Genomic DNA, 27,247 nt, shown 5'->3' on the forward strand with positions numbered 1-27,247 from the left:
ACTTTCATGCAAATTGGAACGCTGCCCGTAAAAATGGAAGCCCGTCAATCCAGTCGGGGGTGACGTGACATCTTTAAGGACGCAAAAGCCACTGAAATAAATAAAAAAATGAGTGTGGATGAACTTAAAATGCAGGACCAGATCGACAGTGACAAGACAAGATGATTTAAACGTTTAAAAATGGTCGACGGGAGAGTGATTTACCAACGGAAACTCGGAATACGGGAGGGATAAAACGTAGAGGACGTCATTAGTAAAAAGAAAATCGATACCATTCAAGAAGGTCGATTAGAGGCGGGTGACATATGATTGGAGATATGGCCATTGGATGGCGGCGGAAATCAAAGACAAATGAGACAAAGTAAGCCAACATGGCGGATCTTTGCAATGTGGTCAATCCGCTTTGAATGCCTTTTGCAAATTGAGAAGTAGAAGAAAAAAAAAAAGGCAAGACTGAAATTGGGACAATTGCTTTCTATTGAAGTCAATCCGGCGCTTGATTCACCTTGGGAGGGATTTCTATTACCTCTGGAATGAAAGTACAAAATCCAATAAAAGGAGGCTTGGGACTGGACTTGAGAAATGTTCAACATGTGGACAAACAAAGGCCTTCATGAAAAGATGATGGGAAACTAAAGTTAAAGAAAAAAAAATGGATACCCTCACTCTAGCGTTGTTAGATGACTCAAAAGCTCCAAAAATATGACATCAATAAAAACGTAAATTGGACATTTGGTCCCTTTTGGTCGCTGGTCAAATGGTAACAGAGAGTTTACTGTTGGAACCAGCTCTCAAAATTATATTCATGAGAGAAAGTTTAATATCTAAGAGAGAGAGTTTAATATATAAGTACTGTTTAATATCTAAGTACTGTTTAATATCCGAGTACTGTGTAATATCAACGTTCTGTTTAATATCTAAGTACTGTTTAACATTTAAGTACTGTTTAATACTTAAGTACTGTTTAATATCCAAGTACCGTTTAGTATCTAAGTAGTGTTTAATATCTAAGTAGCGTTTAATATCTAAGTAGTGTTTAATATCTAAGTACTGTTTAATATCTAAGTACTGTTTAATATCTAAGTAGTGTTTAATATCTAAGTACTGTTTAATATCTAAGTACTGTTTAATATCTAAGTACTGTTGAAACCAGCTCTCAAAATTATATTCATGAGAGTTTAATCTTTAAATATCTACTGTTTTCAACAGTACTTAGATTTTAAACAGTACTTGGATATTAAACAGTACTCAGATATCAAACAGTACTTAGATATTAAACTCTGTTTTTTAGATATTAAACTCTCTCATGAATAAAAATTTGAGAGCTGGTTTCAACATTAAACTCTCTGTCACCATTTGACCGGCGACCAAACGTCCGAGCACCCACTAAAACAAGTATATTTGTAATGCCGCATCACTCTGAATCCTTCCCACAAATTGAAATAAGCTGAAGTCACAAAAATGGAAATCACGACGAATATTGTCTTTTGGGCACGTCGCCGCGTACAAGCTTGCTCGGCACTTTACGCCCATTCTATTGAATTTGATTTTTACACTGACCAAGCAAAAGCCCGCACTGTCTAGCACCACCCTTGAATAGGTATGCGGACACCTTTTGTGCTTTATATGGATTCCATTTTCTATGTATATAGATTATACTTTTGGAAAAAAAGTGTCAGAAAACCGCAATAGAATAACAAAAAGAAACACAGTCAAGGTCAAAACTACGCATACATTGCAAAATAATAACAAATGTGCCTCATTTCTCATATTCCTGCATCACATCACACACAACTAAGATAAAATCTCTTAAAAAATAACAATTTCAAAAAGATGGCCACCAATTTAAGGTACCCATAGTTGGTTAAAGTGGGGTCCAGTAACCCTTGTGAGGATAAGTGCTTTGGAAAATGAATAACTGAATATTAAAGGCATTTTAAGGCAATATAACCTGCTATAAACAGAAAGTGACAACAATTTTTGAATATTTTTTTCAGCGTACAGGTGATTTTGACTCTATAAATCTATTATTATATTAAATCTATTTCCAACAATGGCTGCCAACCCCCAATCAAACACCATTGGACACCTACCTCCGTCAATATCAGCCTATTATTTACCCCTTCTATAAATACCAACCTTTATCCAATTCCGATCCTCCACAAATGACATAATCAAGCCCGAATTGCAATCACAAGATCAACAACAACTCCCAAATTACTGCCTTCCACATATCTGGCATCCCGCCATCTTTGGGTAAAAGACTCTTCTCCAAAATCTCATGAGTGATTGTTTTCTCTGCAGGCTTTTTCACAAGTTAGGCAACCTCCTGCAATGCCCATGTGACAAACCCAACACACACACTTCCCACAATGCAATAATTACTCATTTTATCGCATCCCCTGTTTAAGAGACACTTAGTTGGGCCGTGATTTGCTGCCGTTTACTTTTGAGGGGTCCGGAAATGCAAAGACGGCGCTTTGGACCGTGCAATGCTCACTCTTAAAGCGCCACGTCAAAAATAGGAACGCAGAAAGGGCCAACTAATGTCCGATTCATCAGTCTGCGGCCGCCTACTGGACGCGGCCCACCGAACACATGATAGGCCCATTTATTTTGGCAACAATCTCGGAAGTGAAAGGCCGTGCTTTGGGGATGTGAGCTTTTTATATATCAGCTGTGATGTTTAACAGACTTTTGCTGCTATTTGGAGAATAAGAAATGCATACTTGGGCTATTCGCGCTTTTTTTTGGATGCCTTGTAAACGTATTAAGGGCTTGACAGCCATTTTTAATCAAAATTACTGGACTCAACACTATTAGATGAAATATTACTGGTTTAATAGTGCTCTAACTAGTATATCATAGTAATATACTCTCAAATTGATGTTTTTTGAGTATTGTATGTACTGTAGTACTACGTATACAGGGTTCTCTGGACTATAAGTCGCACCTGAGTATAAGTTAGACTAGCAAAACAAATTAAAAGGGCATAAATTACAATAATTGATCATCTAAACATGATTATGATGTAAAAAAGATGTTAGGTTGAGTTATGAGCATTAAATGAGGGAGAAGTTCATATTAAGCAGACCTTTGGCAGACAGTTCAAGAACGAGGTTAAGTTTCCGTATGAAGTTTAGACTGTAAAATCCTGAAATCAAATTTAAACCAGCAAAAAAAAAATTCACAATATAATGGAAATAATAGTGGATAAATATTGGTACTTGAGGATCTATCTACCTATGAAAATCATGTCAAAAAATGTGAAATTGTACTTTTTTGGGGGTGTGGTAGCAATACGGTTATATTCCAAACTACCATATCTCTAAGTTGGATTTATTTGTAATATTTTATGAAAGCGAAAACTTTTAGGACATCAAGTCTGATGGAAAAAAAAGAATAAAAATGCTAGGACAGCAGTAACTTTGATGTCAAGAATGGAGCCGCAAAATATTATCCCTCCCTGTTGAGCTGAGGGCGACAAAAAAAAATAAAAATCACAGTTTGATCATATCTTCACAGGTTTTTTCTTGTTCTTTTGGAGTTCACTTGTTGTCTCTTTTGTCAACTGCAGACCTGTAAAGTCCTTTGAGTCATTATCGGTATATTCAAATGTGATTTAACATTACAAAAACTAAATACCAATTGCATTTTGACCCGTCAAGTCAAAACCAAGAACGTAAAACATCCGATTCACGGAGTATTTGTTTCCTATCATCAATCTCCCAAAGCTCACAAGTCAAAATCCTTTAATAAATTCTATCCCTGTACAACAACATCAGTACTATTCAGTTCTAGAGGCAGCACCGCCATCTCATGCGGATATTAACACTAAAAAACTGCACTTCACGCGAGTGTGAGGACGGGTTGAACGGATTTGGCTGCAAGGTGATGAGGGGCATTGAGCCAACTTTCTTATCTGTGCCAAGGCCCTCACACCTTTCAATTTTTCTTTGGCCCGGAGAGCCCAAAGGCGGCGGCGGCGGCGGCGGTACGTGGTACAGAAGGTGTTAGTCAACAAAAACAAACAACACCCCCCCCATGTTGCCAACCTCGCCTTTCCACACGTGACGCCCTGCCTATTTTTTTTACATGATCGAAACAGACGTCTGCTTCAAATCATCACATTAGACGCCATAGCCCAGAGGTGGGAAAACTACGGCCCGCAGGCCACATACGGCCCGTTAAGCTTTTTAATCCAGCCCGCCGACGTTGTCCAAATGTTTTAATTTTCTAAATTTTTATTTATTTATTTTTTATTTTATTTTTTTTCCCCAAAATGGCGCACGAAGCCAGTAGCAGTGGCTCTGTCCACTCTTATTTGTTTTTGGTGTTTTACAGCCCCTCTATCTTTTTTTAAATGACATTTTAATATTTCTTAATACATTCCTTTTGATTTGACTTTGTACTTTATACTTTTCTACTTTAATGATGAGTGATGAGTATGTTAATAATACTTTAGTCCTTTTTTCGGTTTATGTTTAATATGTACTGATAACGGATGCTCTTTTTTATTTGTATCGTATCTTCTGCTGACCCCACCCATCTTTCACATTTTTAAAGTCAATGTTTTTTTTTTTAAAGTCAACGAAAAGTTTACCCGCCCCTACCATAGCCGGATGTCAGACTGGACTGACACCAGAGCAAAAAAAAAAATGGCTGCCGAAAAGGTTACTAAAACCAGAAAAAGCCAATGTCTAGATCGGTAAGATTTAGGTCAGATTTAGGCGGCGATTTACATTTTTTTGCATGGAAAAAGTCACCTAGTAAAAAAGTAGAGTGACCCCGCCATTGTTAAACTAGATTGGAGTCACGTAAGAAGAAGAAGGACAAACGCTGAGGAGCCGCTGAAGTGACAGGTCATTTATGAAAACATGGGATTAAAGTGATCAGATTTAAACCAAGCATGGGGATTTAAATGAAAAGTGATGCCATGTCTTAAATGGAGAGTAAAATCTCTGCCTGGACTGGAGCACTTTTAAATGCTGCTATTCGTCATAATCTCTGATGTTGGTGTGTAATAGGATAGAAGAATGGAAGACATTCATAATCACTTATTATCCCATCACAACAGCGGCGTGGAAGAGAAAATGGATTTGAATGAGGCAGAATGACTAAACTATTCAAATGTGTTGGACAAAGGGAACTAAGACGATGATAGGCTTTTTTTTTGTGCATGCGTCCAAGCGAGAATCTTTCAATGATATTCAATGATATGAGTCATCAATGATTTCAATCTTTATCTGGAGATTTTTGGTCCAAATTTGAGTTACGAGGGAAAATCTCGAATTAAGCGGAACTTTGGCGGACATTAATGTCAAGTATTATATGAACTTTAGACTGTAAAACCATGAAACACTGCCCAGAAAACGTATTTTCCATAAAAAGTCCTCCTTCTGTGCTTTTATCAAATTTGTAAAGTTAATATAAAGATATCGTCAAAAAATATCTTAAATAATGAGCAATATAATTACTCCCCCTTGCTATATTGTTTACCATTCAGTACGCAATAAGTGTCTACCAAGCCAATGAAATATGTGGGAGAGGCTACTGTTAGGGCAAATTGATTTCCCCCCCCCAAAAAAAATCAACAAACAAAAAAATTAACAAGCTTCCTTAACTATTCTTGTACTTTTTTTTACTAGGTCTGCTAAGTATGTACTTCAAACCGGGTCTATTGCAACATGTACTTAGCAGCAACAACAACAACAACTACTACTACAACTACTACAACAACTACGACTACTACAACAACTACTACTACTACTACTACAACAACTCCTACTACTACTACTACAACAACTCCTACTACTACTACTACAACAACTCCTACTACTACTACTACAACAACTACTACTACTACTACTACTACTACAACAATTACGACAACAACTACTACAACTACTACTACAACAACAACTACTACTACTACAACAACTACTACCACAACAACTACTACTACTACAACAACTACTACCACAACAACTACTACTACAACAACAACAACTACTACTACTACTACTACAACAACTACTACTACTACAACAACAACTACTACAACAACAACTACTACTACTACTACAACAAAATCATAACTAACATGACTAAAATGCTTGCAAAATATTTTCCCGTGGTTATTAATTGATTTTTACAACTCAAATTTTGGTCAAAAATAAAAGCCAAATGAACTACAAGTCAAAAACAACCAGAAAAACAACAACTTTAAGCAATAGTATGCAATTTCCTTCCGAGTGAAGACAACTTCCTTGAAAATACCTTCCGTTCTTTTAAAATGCAAAAACCGTAACAATATAGTACTTCATCTTGATACCCTTCCACCTCATCTATTCGACACCAAATAGCTATTCTAGAGCTGATTTCTATCTTTTTTGCCTTCCCTCCTGTTATTTGCATACACTTTTGATTTTGCAACTCGGATTTGAGATGGCTGTGACTGCCAGGGTTCCAGTGGTGCATTTTAAGAAGGCCTTGATGGATGGGGGGAATTGAGCAACGGCTTTTTCCCAAAACGGACTCTCCCCAGCCTGTCTGGGATTTTTACCTTGTTGTCTCGCTCCAAAGTGTTCCCGAAAATCTTGACACAACATAACAAAAAAGTCCCACGACTGATGTAAAGCATATACACTCAAAAGCACAAAAGAGTAGACGGTTTGATTTTCATAGCTCGGCGGAATCAAGGCAAGTTTGACCCATAAATATGAGTGCTTCTATCTCAAAGTTAGCAATAAAATTGAAGTGACAAGAAGTATTTGTGCTATTTTGACAACTTCGGACTGCTAGCGTATACACGGAAAACTTCAAGAACAAAATCGGAAGCCCACGATTATAGGGAACATTCTTAAAAAATGTATTATACTGCAATTATCAAGTCTACCTATACAATTTTGCATACCTGGCAACCTCAGCCAATTGCTCTTCTTATTAATGATTGAAATTCCCCTTATTAAGCGATAAAAAAAAACGTAAAAATGCAACACGGCTCATATTTACTCATATAGAGCGCACGTAAGTCTAAAATTTTCTACAAAGTGAACGGCTTGCAGACATGCTATATTTATAGTAAGTGTGTGCAATATAATGCTGTCCAACAGCACTATACAACAAAATAAACTCATTTAAAAACTAATCTGACTAAGCCTCCCAACAATGGTGGCAAGAAAGACTAAGATGACATCGTCCCAACATCTAAAAATGCAACTAGGGTAAAAAATCAGGCACAAAACTAGCAGTATTTAAATGACAAAACCAGTGATTCATCATTTGAAAATGTCTTCTACTGTGCCGTAGGTCAATGACCTCTACTCACTACTAATAGGAAACATTTCCCCGATGATAAAAATGTGTCGTGGCATAACAATATGACAAAAAAGGCAAGTTTGATAAGAAATGGCATCTGACTTTACCTGCCTGAGGCCGTCCTTCTTGCTCTGCATGATCCTCAAGGCGTAGTTGGAGCGTTGGCCTTTGCTGTTGAATTCAATGTGACCCGTTAGCCCCTCTAGTTCCACCTGACCAACAAAAACACACAGCAACAACATTAAAGGCTTCTCTCGGATGAATCAGGCCCAATTTTCCTCTCATCAATGATCATTATAGAAATACCAGCTTGGTCATCTACTTTTTTTTCCCGTCTCCGAAAATTGCCAAATTTTGGTCCGTAAAATAGGGACATAATGCGACCCATTGGCATCTAAATACAATCTGGCAACAAAAAATATATATATATTTTACTCACAGGCTGTTCACTATACTACAGTTTAAGAAAATACTGATAACCTTATTTTTTTTAAATTGATATGAAAATAAAAAGCACTATTCATTGTCATTATACAAAAGTATAATGACATTTATAGATTTTACCATAAAGTGCACAAATGACAATAAAAAACAAAAACAAAAAAATATATAAATGATATTCAACATAAGAAGCCACAACATGAATAAGTAGGATAATTAAACATAAATAATCAATAAATAGGTAAAAACTAAATAAGTACTCACAACATAAGTAGGGAAGTGTACAAAAAACAACAACAAACCAACAATACATAAAATAAATAAGTAGTCAACATAAGTTGTCACAACATAAATAAGTAACTAAAAACAACCAGTAAACAAACAGAAAGCAACAAAATAATTTAAAATCATCAATAAATCAGTAATAATTAAATAAGTAGTCCCAACATAATTAGGAAAGTATAAAAATAACAACAAACAATTTGTCTGTTTTTCCAAATCCGCAAGTAGTTTAAATCCAAATGGCGATAAATTATTGTCGGCCATTTGTATTTTGTCCCTATTTGAAACCTTCTCAAGGACATCTGGGGCGCTTTAGGCCTCGCGCCTGATTGATGTCAACATACAAACAACGCCTGCAGCCAAAATAATAAGCACCCTCTATAAAAGGCGATTTTAATTATTATAATTTTTTTTGATGAAGTCCAGTAGAAGCCAACTTACCATCCTCAAGTAATTCATGAGGCTGGTACCGTGCTCCCAGATTTTGGAGGTTGAGCAGGAGAGTTGAGTGGCGCCTACATTTTGGCTACGGTTCAACTCCTGGACCGCCGCCACCACCGCGTAGACGGCATCAAAGAGAAGAGCCGAAGAGAGCTGCACGAGAAATAATAAGAAGAAGATAGATGTATTATGTATGCATGCATAACTGCGGCACCCCGACTGGAACGCTATTGGCTGTCGCCGGGCGAGGGTTCCGAAGCATTGAGATAATCCCGTTAGGTCATTAGACACACTCAGACTAATTTCATAACGTCTCCAATAGACACTAAAACACACGTTTGCTAGCTATAACAGGGATGTCCAATGATGGACCAGATTTTGACGTAAAATCTTGTCAATAGCAGGCATTTAGATCATTTTGTATGAATATTTTTTTACACTTGATGAAGGTTACTTCTGGTAAGTTTTGGTTCATTTCCAATTGGGACTTTCTAGGATTCTCGGTTTCTGCTGATTTTTTTTAGGCATTTTCAGGTAATTTCTTGTTGTTGTTTTTTAGGCATTTCTAGGTTGTTGTTTTTTAGGCATTTCCAGGTTATTTCTTGTTGTTTTTTAGGCATTTCCAGGTTAATACTTTCTTTTGGCATTTACAGGTTGTTTTTTAAGCATTTGCAAGTTATTTCTTGGTTTTTTAAGCATTTCCAGGTTATTATTTTAGGCATTTCCAAGTTATATCTTGTTTTTTTTTTTATAGACATTTAAAGGTTGTATTTTTTGGCATTTCCAGGTGATTTGGGATTATTTGGGATACTTGCAGGTCACTTTTGGGAAATATTGGCTCATTACCAATTGATTTTTAAGGACTTTCTGGGATGCTTTTTGGTCATTTGTCGGTTCCTGATAGTTTTTGTGCATTTCTCGTTATTTTAAGGCAATTGAGGGTCCTCATTAACTCACAGGCTGCCATTGAAGGCACAATTTTGACTACAGGGGGCGAATGTGAGCACTTGATCACACAATTCAAAAACATCTGCTTAGTAAATCCAACAACAGATTGTTCCGATATATTCACATTTACACTTACACAAAATCAGGCGTAGTGTTTACTAATGACAGCGTTTGTTTCCATTATTCGAAAACCTTTAATAATTCCCTTTTTATCTTCAAAGAAGAGCACGTCACTGGGTTTCGTCTCCTGTTTGATCTCCAAAACTGTTGCTGAGCTCTTCGAAAAAAAGCCCTGAAAACGCAAGCTACGCATTTGATGCTGTGACGGATAATGATACGGGCTATTGAGCCATTGTGAGGCAACAAAGCTAGCAAAAGGTCATTAAACTGCAAACCCGTGATGTGTTTTACAACTTCCTAATTGGCGAATTGCACATTAAGAACGGCGTGATGCCCACAAACAGACTTCTGAGGTAGAAGGAGAAGGGTCGGGTGCGATTTTGGTTGACATTTGGTGACATATTTTTGGAGTGTGAACAGATGAAGCCATGGCTTCATATGGCAACATTTCAAATTTACGCCTTAATAGGATTTCTCATTCAAGTTGACTTAAGCATATATTAATGGACATGTTAATAATTGGCATTGAGTTCCAGGTATGCAATAGGAAGGTGCTTTTGGCTAATTTAATACACTTTTTGGAGAAAACTACACAGTCACCTACAGAGCCAGTCAGTTGATATATTGGAATGTTTTTGCACAAAATCTTGCAGTTGAGGAGGATCTTTTTGTTGGAAGATTTTGTAAACTAAGTTGGCATCTGCATACTTTTTGGCAGACTTTCAGAGCTCTCTTTTTGAAGGGAACTACACAGTCACCTATAGAGCCAGCCTTTGTTGATTGATGTATTGGAATTTTTTTTCACAAAATCTTGCAGTGAGGGAAGAGCTTTTTGTTCGAATATTGGATTTTTTTGCACAAAATATTGCAGTGGGGGAAGAGCTTTTGTTGGAATATTGGAATTTTTTTGCACAAGTTCTTGCAGTTACGGAAGAGCTTTTTGTTGGAATATTGGAATTTTTTTGCACAAGATCTTGCAGTGGAGAAGGAGCTTATTGTTTGACGATTTTGTAAACTAAGTTTCCATTTGCATACTTTCTAGTTTTCCGTCTAGTACTTTCAGAGCTCTCTTTTCGAAGGGAACTACACAGTCACCTATAGAGCCAGCTTTTGTATTGGGTTTTTTTTGCACAAAAAGGAGTTTAACTTTCTGGTTTTCTGTCAAATACTTGCATATAAATGGTTTCAATTGGTATCATATGATATAATGAGCATACATTTTTCATTTTTGATTGACAGGTACTTGTTAAAGGGCGAATACAGCTTGTGGGCCGGACTTAGATCGTCCCCGTCAAATCCAAAAATGCATAAAAGTATTAGTAGGACGACAGTCATCGTATATTTCTACGTGAGCCCCGTGGTTACGCTAGCACGTCGGACCTCATTAGCATGACGACAGCAGATCGTGACTCAATCACACGTTTTTTTGCTAGAGTACCATCTGCTCTTTATTCTTTCAACTTTGAGCTAATTAGCCATAAAGAATCAACGCCGCGAGCTGGGAAGTGTTCAAGCAACCTGCAGCGAGAGCAACTGTACAGCCCCGTTTTTTTTTTTTTATTTAAATCACGCTGTGCTCTAATGTTTATTGGCCCCTTTCAGCAGCCAGCTTGAGCACAACAGAGGGGGGCAAATTGTTGAGTGCTGACTTGTCTACATTCATTCAGTTCAATTACACGTTTGCTCATTAATTGACGGCTCTATTGGCTTCCAACTAAACTCTTGACAGAATAAATCACACAGCAGAAATAAATGGATTTCCTACAAGTACCCTTGATTGGACTTGACTGAATTGGGATTTTTTTCATATTGTGACACCCATAAACTCTACTTTTTGTAGTATTCAATTATTTGTACTTTTTTCTATTGCAAAGAATACAAATTTGAGTGCTTTGTTGAGACCGATACTAGAAGTACTTTTGAGACTGTTAATTTTAAACAAAGTGGCCGTTTCGTTTCCAGGGCTATCGTCTAGTACACTGGTGTCAAAGTGGCAGCCAGGGGGCCAAATCTGGCCCGCCAAATCATTTTTTGTGGCCAGGGAAAGTAAATCATGAGTGCCGACTTTCTGTTTTAGGATAAAATTAAAATGAAGAGTATAGATGTATATTATATTTCCTGATTTTCCCCCTTTTAAACCAATAATAGCAATTTTTAACCCATTTTTTTCTTTGTTTTTAGTTAAAAAATAATCTAAATCAAAAAATATATAAAAATATTTAGTTTTCCACTTTAATATGGAACATAATTAAAGAAGAATGTTGTTTCTTTTTGCAACATTGTTTTAGATGTATAAAAAATGGAATATTCAGGACTTTTGATCCAGTTCTTTTAATCCATTTATTTAAATTTTTTTAAATATTATATCTAAAATGGTCCTGGCCACATGAAACCGAATTGACGTTAATGCGGTCCACGAACCAAGTCTGAGTATATTGACAAGGGCTTTTTTTGGGATTCTATTTTAGGTAGCATTCAGTCAGCCATAAGGCCATTAGCATTTGGGAGCTTAGGCTTTGCAATTAAACATATTTCCTCACCCTTGACTCTCTAATTGACATTGAAGTGGTGTTGCAAAGCTGGCTAAGAGTCTCAAGCTGTCCCTGAACCATTCTGGGTAGCTTCATGGTCTTTAAACGGCTACAAAAATGTAAAACAGAAGGTCATAAAAATACATTTTTTAACACTGTTAGGCAGTGTTCTGGCAACGCAACAATTCCTCCACTGTGAATCGAAACAGATTTGATATGGACACAACGCCAGGAAAACAACTGGCTAGGACACCCACTACAATTAAAGCCGTTAACTGGATAAATGTCATACTTGTATACCGTATTTTCACGACTATAGGGTGCACCGCATTATAAGGCGCACCCTCAATGAATGACATTTTTTTCCATATATAAGGCGCACTGTATTATAAGGCGTCTATTTTGGAGAAAATTTAAGACTTTTAAGTGCGCCTTATAGACGTGAAAATAAGGTAATTACTATTAATTGCAGGTATGAAGCACTCACTACTTTACAGTCACCTCTAGAGCCAGCCATTGTTGATATTTTGGATTTTTTGGTCTAAAATATTGCAGTGGGGGAGGAGGTATATGATGGAAGATTTTGTAAACTAAGATGGCATCTGCATATTTAACAGTATTGTTTCAGTTCAGGCATTTGTGTTTTTTTAACATCCATTTTTTCCATATATAAGGCGCACTGTATTATAAGGCGCACTGTCTATTTTTGAGAAAATTTAAGACTTTTAAGTGCGCCTTAAAGTCGTGGAAATACGGTAATCTAATTATTTTTTTTTTTTTCATGGGGCAGTGTGGGTTTGGACGTGGAGATTGAGTTGCAGATGAAATCGGTATTTAAAAGTCGATTTGGCCTTTGTTAGGATAAAAAATGTAGGTGCAATGTTGGTGTAGTAGGTTTGCGTGTGCGTGGACTGACCGGGGTGCCGGCGAAGGGAGCGTGTTCACAGTTCTCTTGCCAGGAGCGGTTGAGGCTTAGCACAAAATCCTCAAAGAATGGGTGCGTTTGGTTGAAAACGGAAAATCCCACAATGTTGACTCGCTTGTCTGCCAGGTCGTCCAATTGCAGCATGGAGAACTCCTGTGGAGGAAAAATGACAGGTTATATAAATCCAACATACAGTAATACCTTGAATAGGTAATGTACAACAAATATGGCAGTGAAAATTGAAAAATTCCAAAGTAGGGTCACCCATATTATATATTTTTTTTCTTCAGTGCTAAGTCGTAGTAGCAAGAATGGCAGTGGTTTCAGCATGGAATTTCACATTTTATGAACTTAAAAATAATAATAATTATAATTAATAGCATAGAGAAATTCATGAGTGCTTACTTTCTGTTTTAGGATCAAATTCAAATGAAGAGTATAGATGTATATAAAATTTCCTGATTTCCCACTTTTAAATCAATAATTGTCATTTTTTAATCCATTTTTTCTGTGTTTTTAGTTCAAGTTTTTTTTTGTAAAATCTAATAATATATTTTAAAAAAAAGTTAAAATAAACATTGTTTTAGATCTATAAAAAAACCTGAATATTCAGGTCTTTTAATCCAGTTCTTTTATTCCATGTATAAAAAAAATCTAAATATAATATCTAAAATTGTCCGGCTTACATAAAATCAAGTTGACGTTAAAGCGGCCTGCGAACCAGTCTGACACCCTTGCTTTATTCCATTCTAAATGGTGTAAATGTGAAGTGGACATGGCTCAGTGGAGGATAGTTTGCTTCTCAACAGCGGGAGAGTGATGGGAGTCTTTGGAGGGTCAAAAACAACTGTGATCATTGAAGGGGGTGAAAAAGGCAGAAGAGCTAACTGATGAGGACAGTCAAGCAGAGTTCAAAGTTGAATATAAGAAGAATATTGTTCGTCACAAGAACAAGCTCCAAAACACACGACCAATCATTTTTTAAACGTCGATGACCACAAAGGACACCTTTCACATCAAACTCTGTCATCTGATTAAACGCTAATGACATTTTTTTTCGGTTTCGGCACCCCCTTTCCGACAAAGAGCGTCTTAAGTGGCGATAAGTACGGACGATTTGAAAAGAATTGGCCAATATATCTTATGGTATGAGGTTGCATGGCTAAACTGAGCGGGCAGCCTTCAGTCATGTTTCTCTAGATTGAATATTGATCGTTTGAAAGATTGAGTACTAATTAACGATATTTCTGCCCTTGAACAAAACCGGGGTCGGATAAGGTGAGCTAAAACTTTAAGGCCTTGCTACAGGATTCAAAGTGTAAAAAAATATATCTTCTAATGCAGACATGGGCAAACTACGGCCTGCGGGCCACATATGGCCCGCTAGGCCTTTTAATCCGGCCCGCCGACATTGTCCAAATAATTTTTAGGACAATTTTTGTGTTTATTTTTTTACCCCAAGATGGCGCTGTCACGCAGAAGCCAGTGGCAGTAGCTCTGTCCACTCTTATTTGTTTTTTTTTTGTGATTGACAGCCCCTTCTATTATTTTTTAAATGACATTTTAATATTTTTAATACATTCCTTTTTACTTTGTACTTTATACATTTAACTTTAATGATGAGTGATGAGTATGTTAATACTTTAGTCCTTTTTTCTGTTTATGTTTCATATGTACTGTTAACGGATGCACTTTTTTATTTGTATCCTATCTTGTGCTGACCCCGCCCATCTATCAAATTTTTAAAGTCAATGTGACGGCCCCCCAGACCCAAAAATTTGCCCACCCCTGTTCCTAATGTGTAAATTTAGCCATGGACAGTAAATCATAGCAATAATTACTACATAAATCTCGTCTTTAAAGCGCCCTGCAGGCTTTTAATTACAATGTTTGAACGTGTCGGCGCAAATGTCATGAAAATTTGTTGTGAAAATGTATATAAAAGATGGAAGGAATCTCCCGGAGTTGGACATGAGTTCAGAAACCGTGGGGTGCCGTAGCTCACAGCCAGTCATGGCAGCCTTATCATTTAGCATTTATCTTGGCGCAGTATGCTGTCGTTAAGAAATTAAGTTGGTCTCAAAGCTCATAATGGCCACATATATCAAAACAAATCTAACCGGACGCCGACAGCGTGCCAGGACCAAATAGCTGTTTTATTTTATGTTATGTTTTTTGTTCTTTACTTTGCCATTATTCATAGGAAATATTTTCTGCTAAAACAGGATCATCTTACTAGTGAGGTAGAGAGAAACCTTCTGTCCACATTAATATTGAGGCCGTTTGAGTGTGAAAATGCGTGAATATTTCAAAAAGGAACATATGCTCGGAAACTGAAACGGTCTTTTTCGGGAAACTATTCATGCCTCGTCTTGTAGATTTACATTCATTCATTTCCCATCTGGCTTATCCTTATCCTTAAGGGTCGCGGGGGGTGCTGGGGTCTATTCCAGGCAACGATATGCAATAGGTGAGAGACACCTTGGATTAGTTGCAAGCCAATCACAGAGAAGAATAACTACTTATTTACATTGACTATGTATGTTGTTGACTACTTATTTATTGATAATTTATTGATGACTATTTATTGTGCTATACTATTTATTTGTGCACATCAATTCAATTCATTTATGTCATTAATTTATTCATTCATTCATGTATTTATTTATTATTAAGTACTTATATATTGATCATTTATTTATGTTTGTTTGTTGTTATTTATCTGATTATACTAGGTATACTTGTATAATGAGAATAAAAGGATTCAATTCATTTGTTTCATGTATTTATTTAATTCATGTATTTATTATTTTTGCTTATGTATTTTTTTATTAATAACTTATTTATTGATCATGTATTTGTCTGTTTGTTGTTGTTATTTATCTGATTATACTTGTTATAATTGTATGAGAATAAAATGATTAAATTAAATTAATTTGTTTCATTTATTTATTACTTATTGATTGTTATAAATCATTGATCATTTTTTAATCTGTTTGTTTGTTGTTGTTTTTGGTCTCTTTACATTTTTACTTATTTATTGTTATTATTTATTGATCATTTTTTATCAGTTTGTGACCAAAAAAAATCAATTCAATTCAATTTGGAGACTTTTTACAATAGACAATCAATAGTCCTTTTTGTAAGCATCCTTTTTCCGGGTTAGTGTGTTACTTACAACCTCTCAAAAGTCAAAGTGGCTTTTTCTTTTTAGGATTCCGAGCATTCTGATTGGATTTGACTAAAAGCCATAGCGACCGACCGAGTCTTCATTCAAATGAAATGTTGTCACTGAAAGCCATGTCGTAAGTGGTGATGACAAAGAGGCTCAAGACGTTGTTTTTTTATATGCACCTTAATTAAATCATCCTCACATTTAATCTATGGATGTTTACTTTCCAAGATGTTGATAAATTGATCGAGGCAGAGCCACGCTGAGGTTTCCAATTCTTTCCAAGAAAGACATGTTTTTTTTGCCCTGTCAACAACTTGTTTACCTACATGGCTGCTGATGGATTTTCTCCATGTCAGCAGGCTGTTGAAATAACGGGGGTGTCGTAGCACTTTGCATATCTGAGTATACATCTATATTAATTTTAAATATTACTAAAAAATATGAAATAACAGGATCTGTATTTGGAAATTAGCAGTTCCCTGGATTATTCATTCATTCTTTCATTCATTTTCTGAACCACTTTTCCTCACAAGGTTCACGGGGGGTGCTGGAGCCTATCCTAGCTGATTTCAAGGCGCAATTAGTGTAATGTTCTTTAGAATGTGAGAAGAAAACCAGAGTATACCCAGAAAAAACTCACTCTGGCGAGAACATGCAAACTAAACACAGGAAAGCAACCTGGATTCGAACCCAGAACTCCAAGACTGCGAGCCCGACGCACCAGACTGCCCTCCATGAATAGTTTTATGAAATTAAAAAAAAAAATAACAGTGCAAAACCCATCTGAGCCAATCAATCAATTTTTTTGGAGTACTTATCAAGCCAATCCAGCATTTATCCGGGTGATCATCCCACTATTAACAACCCGAATGGCAGCGCCTCCTAATTGTCTGCGCAAAAAATGCTACGTCCATCTCCATCTTGTGCTGGACTCACCTTCAAACGACATTAGGGGTCCTATCAACATACGATGAGTCACTGCAAAGCCCATGTTATTTATTCAAGCCCGGCCGGCGAGTGGCTCGGGCGCCGGGGAACAAATCACTTAGATGGAAACCAAGGGAAAGCAGAGCGAGTGCCAGTGGGACTGAAAATGTGGCTGCCTGCACACAAGCGCGTGTCCTTTTATCATTCTTTGTGCCGACCATCCATCAGCTGGGCTACAAGCAGCCATCGTGCGCATGGCTCCCGAGTGGATGCTATATTAAGTTGCCGCTGAGAGGCTACATGATGTCAGCTGTTTGCCCGTAACAATTCTTTCAAAGGTAACCCTTCCAAAAACCAATGCCCTTTTTTCCCACACTTGTTCTACCCAGATATTTGGAATGTTAATTGGTTTAAAGTCTTCTCTCAAAAATATCAACAGTCCCGGGTTGGGTCCTCACTGTGTGGAGTCTGTATGATTTCTCTGGGATTGCGTGGGTTTGCTCCGGGTACTCCAGTTTCCTCCCACATGGCAAAAATATGCATAGATTTAAGACTATAAATTGTCCATAGCTATGATTGGTTGTCTTGTGCACTGCGATTGGATGGACACTGGTTTCAGGGTGTCCCCCACTTGGTCCCTAGGCTTGCGTGGGTTTTCTTTGGGTACTCCAGTTTCCTCCCACATGGCAAAAACATGCATGGATCAAGACTATAAATTTACCAGAGCTATGATTGGTTGTTTTGAGCCCTGCAATTGGTTGGCCACCGCTTTTAGGGTGTCTCCCGCTTGTGTGGGTTTTCTTCGGGTACTTCGATTTCCTCAAGCGTCACAAAAAAACTCTAGTGTAAGCTGGTTGAACACTCTAAATTGCCCCGAGTTATGATTGGTTGTCTTTTGTCTCCTTGTACCCTGTGATTGGCTGGCCATTGGTTTCAGGGTGTCCCCCGCCTGGTCCCTGGGCTTGCGTGGGTTTTCTTTGGGTACTTTGGGTGGAATAAACTCCAGCACTACCTTATAAGGATTACTGGGTTCAGAAAATGAATGAAAATGTAGAAACTAATGGAATTTTCATTCCTAACAAAGCCTCTCCAGATGGAATTCTTTCAAAATAAACAGTTAGCGTTGATATTATTTGCTTTTGGACTTCTACAAAATGGGTTTATACATTTTTGATGGGTGTAACAGGGGAATTGAGTTAAAGAGGATGGGCTAACACAGATATTTTGCCTCTTCTTATAACTAAACTGATGGTCGGAAATGGAAAACCGTGTTATATTTTTAAGCGGATCTGAAAAATCAATGAACCAAATTCATGTCTGTTAGTACAAGACACTTTTCTACCAACAAGAAAGATGATATGATGAAAGCTTTTTTCTGAGAAGCAACAAGTCAGGCAGAAAAATGACTGATCATAATTGGCGCCGCATTTCCAACGTCTCGAAATACCCAGAACAAACAAAATGAGCTTTCCTCGCACATTTCCGGGTTTGAATCCTTAGACAGTTGGAGCTACGATAACTTTAAAGAGAATAAACTTAGACAGGGGGGCGTCCAAATGTGTGAGGAAGGAAGCAGTAAGGAAGAATTACAGGTGAACGGAGCCTGGGCGTTGATGAGCGTCTTGAAATGATTCAAGGGAAACAGATTAAGCAATGGAGCGCCGTGGCACGTCGTTAGTCAGGGATGTCGGGAACGGAGATAAATGAAGTGCCGGCCGGGGTAAGCGGACGGAAGGAATTCAACGCCGGGAGGGAACAAAGAGAGCCACTAAAGAGCCAAAAAACAGCCAAAAAGAGCCAAAAAGAGCCCAAAAGAGCCAAATTGAGCCAAAAAAGAGCCATATAGAGCCAAATAGAGCCATATAGACCACTTAAACCTTCAACTACAAAGTTTTGTGTAAATTGGAGATATACCATTTAACATCCGTAAGCAAAGATAAACCAGGTAAGAAAATGATTAAATAAAGAGAAAAAAGCAATTGTCAACAGCCAGCATTTGTTTACATTGCTGCAATTGGATTTTGCATAATGCAGCTTTTGCCTGGATGCAGAAACATAACCCATCCATCCAATTATTGACTCTAGAACGATAAAACAAACAAAAAAGCTATCGTCTACAGTTAATAGAAAAAAGTGAATTCTTTTTGGATGACTCAAATTTCTGAAGGGCTTCAATTTGAAATTAAAAAGCTGTTATTTTTTGCTTACCAGAGACGTGAAAATGTACGTGTAGTAGACGGACAGCATTCCCAACTCAGATGCCTGCAAACAAAAGAAAAGAAACATAATAAATACGACTGTGAGAGAAAGAAATAATTATTTTAAAACATTTGTAGTCTGGAAGAAAAGCAGGTGAGACAAATCGGAAAGTCTGGGGAAGCGAGAGGCAAAAAAAGGGGGTGATAGGTCGCCCGATCTGACACTCCACTCTGCGCTACACTGATCAAATCCCAGCCTTGATAAGAACAGACATTTATCTGACGGAGGCTCCACGAGAGAGGGGGGGCAATTAAATTTCAAAGCGGAATTAGTATGCTAGTCCACAAGTGTCTGACAATTTGATTAAATCAAAGTCACAGCGGAGTGCAGCCCTGAAGGAGATGCTGAACTTTATAGAATTGCTGCCACTATCAAAAAAATACCCCAAAAAAATGGGGGATTGGCATGAAGTGATTACGTCGGAATTTTTAAGCTATTGAAATTAAAATTATCTTAAATTTAACAGTGTGTTAGATAGGGTGGTGGAGTAATCAAATGATTAGTTGTTATCTAAATTATTATCTGGGGGGCATGAGGTCAAGTATATGAATTGATTTTTGAATTGAATGGTTTTTATTGTCGTTATTTAAGTATTATGAGATTTAAAGTGCACAAAAACCAAAAAATAATACATTTGTAAGCAATATTATTTGATATTATGTATCATATCGTTGAATAATAAATGGTAAAAATATTTTTTATCTTTTTTTTTAAATATCAATCATAAAAAATGTTTCTTTATGGTCCTGTAAAAAATAAAATACAAGTGATTAAAGTAATAAAATATTGTGTGGTAATTGTTTTGTATCAAAAATGCTAAATTTTTGGCCAGAAATGCTAAATTTTTGACCAAAAATGCTAAATCTTTGCCAAAAAATGCTAAATTTTTGCCAAAAAATGCTAAATTTTTGCCAAAAAATGCTAAATTTTTGCCAAAAATACTAAATTTTTGACCAAAAATACTAAATTTTTGACCAAAAAAACTATTTTTTTTGTACAAAAAGCTACATTTGTGCCCAAAAATGGTCATTAGTATCAATTGAGGACTTTCCTGAATCTCTTGTCTTGACATATGAATATTGCGTCGCACCACTTTTTAATCACAACTTAAATACTGCCAGCAAAATCGAGCCAATTTGCACAAAAAAAACACATCAAGTCATTAAAAATTATGACAATTCATTTTCCTGGAGACACGAGTTCATAACATCCAACGGGTTTCTTCCCCTCCACTAAAATGAGAAAATCGATTATTTATCCACTTCTTGTAAATTCAGTCTGGAGGCAAGCTAGCTTTTTTTTTTTTTTTTTTTTTTTTTTTAATATTCATCTTGGTATTTAGCAGCCGCATGAATAATAAAAAGGAAAAAGTTCACTTGGCATGATACAGGGAACGTTTAAAACTGAACTCATTAAAAGAAACTGGGAAAGACTCCTTTGGGTATTTAACATGCTATTGCACAAAAAGTTACTCAAATCCGGTGAACTTAAAGAAAATATTGCCCAAAGGAAAGGAAAATGTTAAAATAGCTTCTCGGCCAACGGGATCGCGTTTACTATCCGACGTAATGGCGGCTGTTGTCGGACTGGAGGAGAATACATTGGGCGGAAAAGCGCGTATTTGACCCCTCATCGCTCTGAATGCTAAACAAGTGGAGAGGCTAGGCCTTTGTCCGTCCGCTGAGGCCTGCCTGGATGCGGGCGGGCAGGATGTAAACAGGACAAGTCAGTGGTCCCTTTGGACACGGTGCGTGCTCTTATCACCACCCGAGGCTGGTAAACACGGCGGTGAGCAGCCGGGATACGCTTGCTTCTCTGCTGGAGATTTGGGATTGCCCACTTTTCAACTCACTTGTTGTCTAAATGATGTTCCTGGATGTTCACATAGACCAGGGGGGGGGAATAAAACTGTTTGTTTTGTGGGACACATTCATGGAAAATTAAAATCAATCAAAGACTTATTGCTAACCACTTTAGTCACTTTGTACCTATGAATTTATGTGACCATTTATTCAATGTTGACAAGTACTACTTATATGTGTTGACTAGTACTGCGTAGGTGTGTTGACTAGTACTGCGTAGGTATGTTGACTAGTACTATGTATGTATGTTGACTAGTACTATGTATGTATGTTGACTAGTACTATGTATGTATGTTGACTAGTACTATGTATGTATGTTGACTAGTACTATGTATGTATGTTGACTAGTACTATGTATGTATGTTAACTAGTACTATGTATGTATGTTGACTAGTACTGCATATGTATGTTGACCAGTACTGCATATGTATGTTGACCAGTACTGCGTATGTATGTTGACCAGTACTACTTAAGTATGTTGACCAGTACTACTTAAGTATGTTGGCCAGTACTACTTAAGTATGTTGACCAGTACTATTTAAGTATGTTGACCAGTACTATTTAAGTATATTGACTAGTACATATATATGTTGACTGCCACTTATTATGTTGTCTATCTATTTATTTAATATGTATTTATAGATTTATTAAAATGTATTTATTATGTATTTATTGAGTATTTGTTTATGATGTATTTATTGATTTATTTATTATTATCAATTGATTATTTATCTATGGGGGCCCAGTAGAACGAGTGGTTGGCGCGTTGGCCTCACAGCTCTGGGGTCCTGGGTTCAAGTCCAGGTCGATCCACCTGTGTGGAGTTTCCATGTTCTCCCCGGGCCTATGTGGGTTTCCTCCGGGTACTCCAGTTTCCTCCCACATTCCAAAAACATGCACAGTAGGCTGATGGTACACTCTAAAACATGTACATAATACTCATGCGTCAACAGTTTTCAAAATGAATGCCAGTTGGATTTATCGGCCTTTGACAAAACTCACATTGACACGAACCATTCAACTTTGTCGACACGGGTATTACTTATCCGCGGCAGAAACGCGGGGAGAAGGTCTACCAAGGTGGTTCGAAAAAAATCATGACGAATCGGGCGAACGAAAAGGTTGCAAAGACAGCGAGAAGCTCGACATCCCACGGAGAGAGCTCCCACTGCTCTTTGGCCCGGGGGTGTCGGGGTTGCTATGGCGACCAGATGACCGCTGATGGCGGCCGGAATGCTTGATTGAGGAGACGAGTGACTACAGGTGGAAAAGAGCCAGCCGGAACGGAATGAAATGTTTCGCCGCCCCCTCCCGACTCTATTATGCATCCATTTTGACGTCACCTTCAATCTAGCCATCCATCCGTTGTCTTGGCGAAATAATGAGGTGTGTATCAATTACAGGGGGGGGAGGCGGGGCGGCCATATGCCGCCAACGCCACACATTCCGGCTCCGGCAATCGAAGCTCTCGAGGACATTCGTCTTCAATCAGCTGACGTGTCATCATTTTAAATGTCCAAAGTGTTCGGAATAGACCGAAAGGTTAATTATAAGCATGTGCTCGAGAAGTGGAAGCACAAGAAGGATCGTGTTGTTCTGTTGGAGAATAAATGTTGATAATGGACTGGTAAAAATGTTCGTTTTGGGACACAATGAGCTTTAGGAAATTGGGATGTCATAATTGCATGATTTTTTTGAGAGGTTGTAAGTGGCGAAATTGTTTTTTTGTATTCTAAGAATTGGGGAAAAATGATGTTATATATTGATGAGGCTTCATTGAGATAAAAATTGAGTGATTAGGACAAGAATTTGTATATATAATATAGTTGTTTTCTATTTTTTGGTAGTATTAAGTAAAAAAAAATTCATTAAGAATTATAAATGTATGTTATATTTTTAATTGAGGCTGTACTACTATAAGAAGTGTGTTCCTAAGACAACAATTTGTATAACTAATAAAGTACAGCTTTTTTAACTAAAAAAATAGGTCACAAAATTGTTCTGTTTGGGTTTTTGCCCTAAAAAAATTTGAAATAAATCATATCTATGTCATACATTTTTTTAGGTTGGAAAAACATAAGAATTGTGTTCTTAAAACAACAATTTGTATAAATAAAATATAGTTTCTTAATAAAATAGGTCGTTTTTTTTGTATGTTTTAAAGTAAAAAGTCGCAAAATTGTTGATTTTTTTCCCTTAAAATGACATAATAAATGATTTGTCATAGATATTCTGAGTCTGGACTAACAAAACAAATTGTGTACTATGACAATAGTCAGTAAAAGTAAAATTTACTAACATATATTCAGCTCAAATTTGATATTAAATCAAATTATAGCTTTTTGCTAAATCGCCAAACGTTGTACACCATTGCAGACCTGTCAAGAAAAAAATGATGGAGTACAATAAATAATAAACAACGCTCCAATGTCTATTTTCAGCGTATCAAGATGGATGTACCTAAAAGTGCACTTATTGTTTGTCTAGTAAACATGAAATTATGGATGGAATAAAGATGGAATTACATTTTGTTTCCCCATCATCATTCCGTTGTATATAAAAGCACTTATTTTTTATTCTTCTTCTTGAAAACACTGCACCAAATTTTTATTTCTGACTATTCCGACGACTTTAAACTGATGATGCTGTATTTGTTGTGAGGATGTGCCCTCAGCCTAAAGTACAACAATTTATCTTCCTGGTGATTCCAGACAGCAAATGGATTATGGCATTAAACAAAAAAACAACATTTTGCTCTTTCTACATTTTTTTTACACTTTTTTGTACCTTGTGGGAAATACAATAGATATCTCAAGAGATCAAATTTGAACCTTTACCAACTACTTTTTCCCCCCAAGTAAAAAAATAAATATTGAATTATTGAAGCCCTACCAACAATTACATTAAAAAATTGTATATATCGAATTATTGAAGCCCTACCAACTATTATTCCCCATTAACAAAATTTTAAAATTCTAAATATCAAAATATTGAAGCCCTACCAACTATTTTATTCCCCATTAATAAAATTTAAAAATTCTAAATATCGAAAATATTCAAGCCCTAACAACTATTTTCCCCATTAATCAAATTTTAAAATTCTATATATCAAATTATTGAAGCCCTATCAACATATTTTTTGCTCCGCCAAGTTAAACATTTTTAAAAATTCTATATATCGAATTATAATTTTTATCTTTGCCCACAGCATTTTTCATTCCTCGGGTTTTTTGTGTGTGCTATATTGCTATCTTGTGGATAAGACTCACCCGTTCCAGAATGATGTGGGACATAGTGGCATTGGCGTCCACGATGATGGTGCCGGTCTTGTCATCCCGTATCTCCTTCAGGAGGGGGGTCGGGTCCTGACTATCATCCAACATACGAACCGACAGCGTTTCCTTGGAGATGAGGAACTGCCTGAGGAGCTGCTCCAGGTTCAATAAGCCTGAAATGCACACAAAAAACAGAAGTGGTGACTTAAAAAACGTCTCAAATTGGAGTTAAAATGATTAAATTAAAATAGAGTATAAATATATGTTACATTTCCTGATTTTTGCCCTTTTAAATCAATAATTGTCATTTTTTAATCATTTTTTTCTGTGTTTTTAGTTAAAAAAATAATTAGTAAAATCTAAAAATATATTTAAAAAAGCTGAAATAAACATTGTTTTAGATCTATAAAAAAATGAACATTCAGGGATTTTAATCCAGTTCTTTTAATCCATAAATGTAATTTTAATCATTTTTTTCTGTGTTTTTAGTTCCAAAATAATTTTATAAAATCTAAAAAAACCTATAAAAAAATTCTCAAATAAACATTGTTTTAGATCTATAAAAAACGGAATACTCAGGGATTTTAATCCAGTTCTTTTAATCCATAGATGTAATTTTTAATCCATTTTGTTCTGTTTTTGGTTCAAAAATCATTTTGTAAAATCTAAAAACATATATAAAAAAAAGCTCAACATTGTTTTAAATCTATAAAAAACTGAATACTCAGGGCTTTTAACCCAGTCTTGCTTCTTTAAAATCGTATATTCAACAAAATGTATATCCGTAAAGCAATTGTACCCGGGAGAACAAAAAAAACAACTTAATAGCTTAAAAATACTTTTTGACGAATGTATCGTATACTACAAAAGCCTTTGAGGGACCAAGCAATGGTATGGAAATTCAGTATTTGGACTCCAAGAAGGAGGTAAGAGAGGGATTCGCACTAATTAAAATATAGACAAGTTAATCAAAAGGCTCTTGGCAGCAGTTAAGCGAGTCACTTGGCATCCATATATTTAGCAGAGACCCTGAGAGGTTATTTGGACAAATTCCAATAGAAGAAGAAGGAAAACTCCAGCGGGATTATTAGAGAGCAAAGACCTCCACAAATTAGAGACAATGTTGCGTCGTAATGTTGTATATCACCGTTATTAAATAAAAAATGGGAAAACCCAAGAGTTGTCTTTTGTTGTTTTAGTACTTTAGCAAGATTTTCAATTGGTGACTTTTAGTCTGTTCTTTAAAATTGGGTAATTTCACAGTTAATCCAAATTTACAAGTGAAATCAAGCCCAAATTTTAGGTATGACTTACACATTGATAATTAATTTGTTGTTATTTTTTTATTGATTATATATTTGTATGTTTGTTGTTGTCATATGTGCAAGTTGTAAATCTCATTGTACTTGTATAATGACAATAAAAGCATTAATTTCAACTCAATTCAAATAACTACTTGAAACAGTAGGCAAAACATCTATGCAAACATGTGTCAAAGTGGTGGCCCGGGGGCCAAATTTGGCCCGTTGCATCATTTTTTGTGGCCCGGAAAAGTAAATCATGAGTGTTGACTTTCTGTTTTAGGATCAAATTAAAATAAAGAGTATAAATGTATATTACATTACCTGATTTCCCCCTATTAAATCAATAATTATCATTTTTTAATCCATTTTTTCTGTGTTTTTAGTTCAAAAATAATTTTGGAAAATCTAAAAGTATATTTAAAAAAATCTCAAATAAACATTCTTTAAAATCTATAAAAAAAACTGAATATTCAGGGATTTTAATCCATTTATAAATAATTTTAAAAATCTAAATATTATATCTAAAATGGCCCGGCCCACATCAAATCGAGTGAATCTACACGGCATTCCGACAGATTTTTATCAGTCCCTTCAACTTTAAAATACATTCACAACCTCTTTAAATGCCTCAAGTAGTTCTGAAAACATCTTTTAAAAGTATCATGACCCACATATCTTTCATCCTTTGTTTAGTTTAACAGTAACACAAACACACGTCTGCGTCATTACAATGAAAACCTCAATAGCCGATGTACACTCCCCCATTAGGCATTCTTTAATCAGTTCCCTCGAGTCCAATCCTCTCATCATCCAAAATGAATTCTCTCTTTTCTATCACAACACTTTGCAATTTCCGTAATTAATTCCCTTTCCACTCGAGCAGAAATGTCACCGCCACACCATTCCTACCATAAAGCAGTCACTCTTTATCCCAGATTTAATGGACGTTACAACAACAACAAAAAATCATGTTTTTGGTGGCAAGGCTGCCAAAGTACATTAATTCCCCTGCATGGTGTCTAACAACGTCAGTAATGAGGCTATCCCTATCTAGACGACCGTATATTATTGAAAATGTTTGTTTTGCGGTTTGCGGAGGGCCGCCATTGGGGTCCTCGCTCACGCCCGTCCACTGCCTCCAACGTGCCATTCAAGTCCCTCCGTTGTACAAGACAGAGTATCTTTGATGAGCTTGAAATAGCTTCTACTAAATCACCCTCCTTGTCTGGGCGCCTCGCATCCAAACCTCCGAGGGACATCAAGTACAATTTCACGTCGACTTTATGACGCCGAGCTGCCGCCGACGTGCCTGCGTGCAAATCATGTGACACGCCATGGAAGTTCATTCCTTTGTCAAGCTTCTTAATAAACCATCCTTTCAAAAAAAGGTAGTTTTTTCCACATATTCTCCATTTTGAGATAAAAACCAATCCGCCA

At 36.5% G+C, this 27,247-nt stretch overlaps 1 protein-coding gene across 4 annotated transcripts in view; it reads right to left on the reverse strand.

Moving 5' to 3' along the window:
* grik4 (glutamate receptor, ionotropic, kainate 4) overlaps positions 1-27,247 on the reverse strand; it is a 163,496-nt gene that overhangs the window by 28,427 nt on the left and 107,822 nt on the right. For all 4 annotated transcript variants that reach the window (XM_077722800.1, XM_077722801.1, XM_077722802.1 and 1 more), the window contains 5 exons: positions 24,501-24,679; positions 19,319-19,372; positions 13,000-13,161; positions 8,485-8,637; positions 7,428-7,532 (listed from right to left, as the gene is read on the reverse strand). In XM_077722800.1, the coding sequence (XP_077578926.1) occupies positions 7,428-7,532; positions 8,485-8,637; positions 13,000-13,161; positions 19,319-19,372; positions 24,501-24,679 (653 nt within the window). The remainder of the gene's footprint in view (positions 1-7,427; positions 7,533-8,484; positions 8,638-12,999; positions 13,162-19,318; positions 19,373-24,500; positions 24,680-27,247) is intronic.

Source organism: Stigmatopora nigra, chromosome 8, assembly GCF_051989575.1.
Source record: "Stigmatopora nigra isolate UIUO_SnigA chromosome 8, RoL_Snig_1.1, whole genome shotgun sequence".
NCBI lineage: Eukaryota > Metazoa > Chordata > Actinopteri > Syngnathiformes > Syngnathidae > Stigmatopora > Stigmatopora nigra.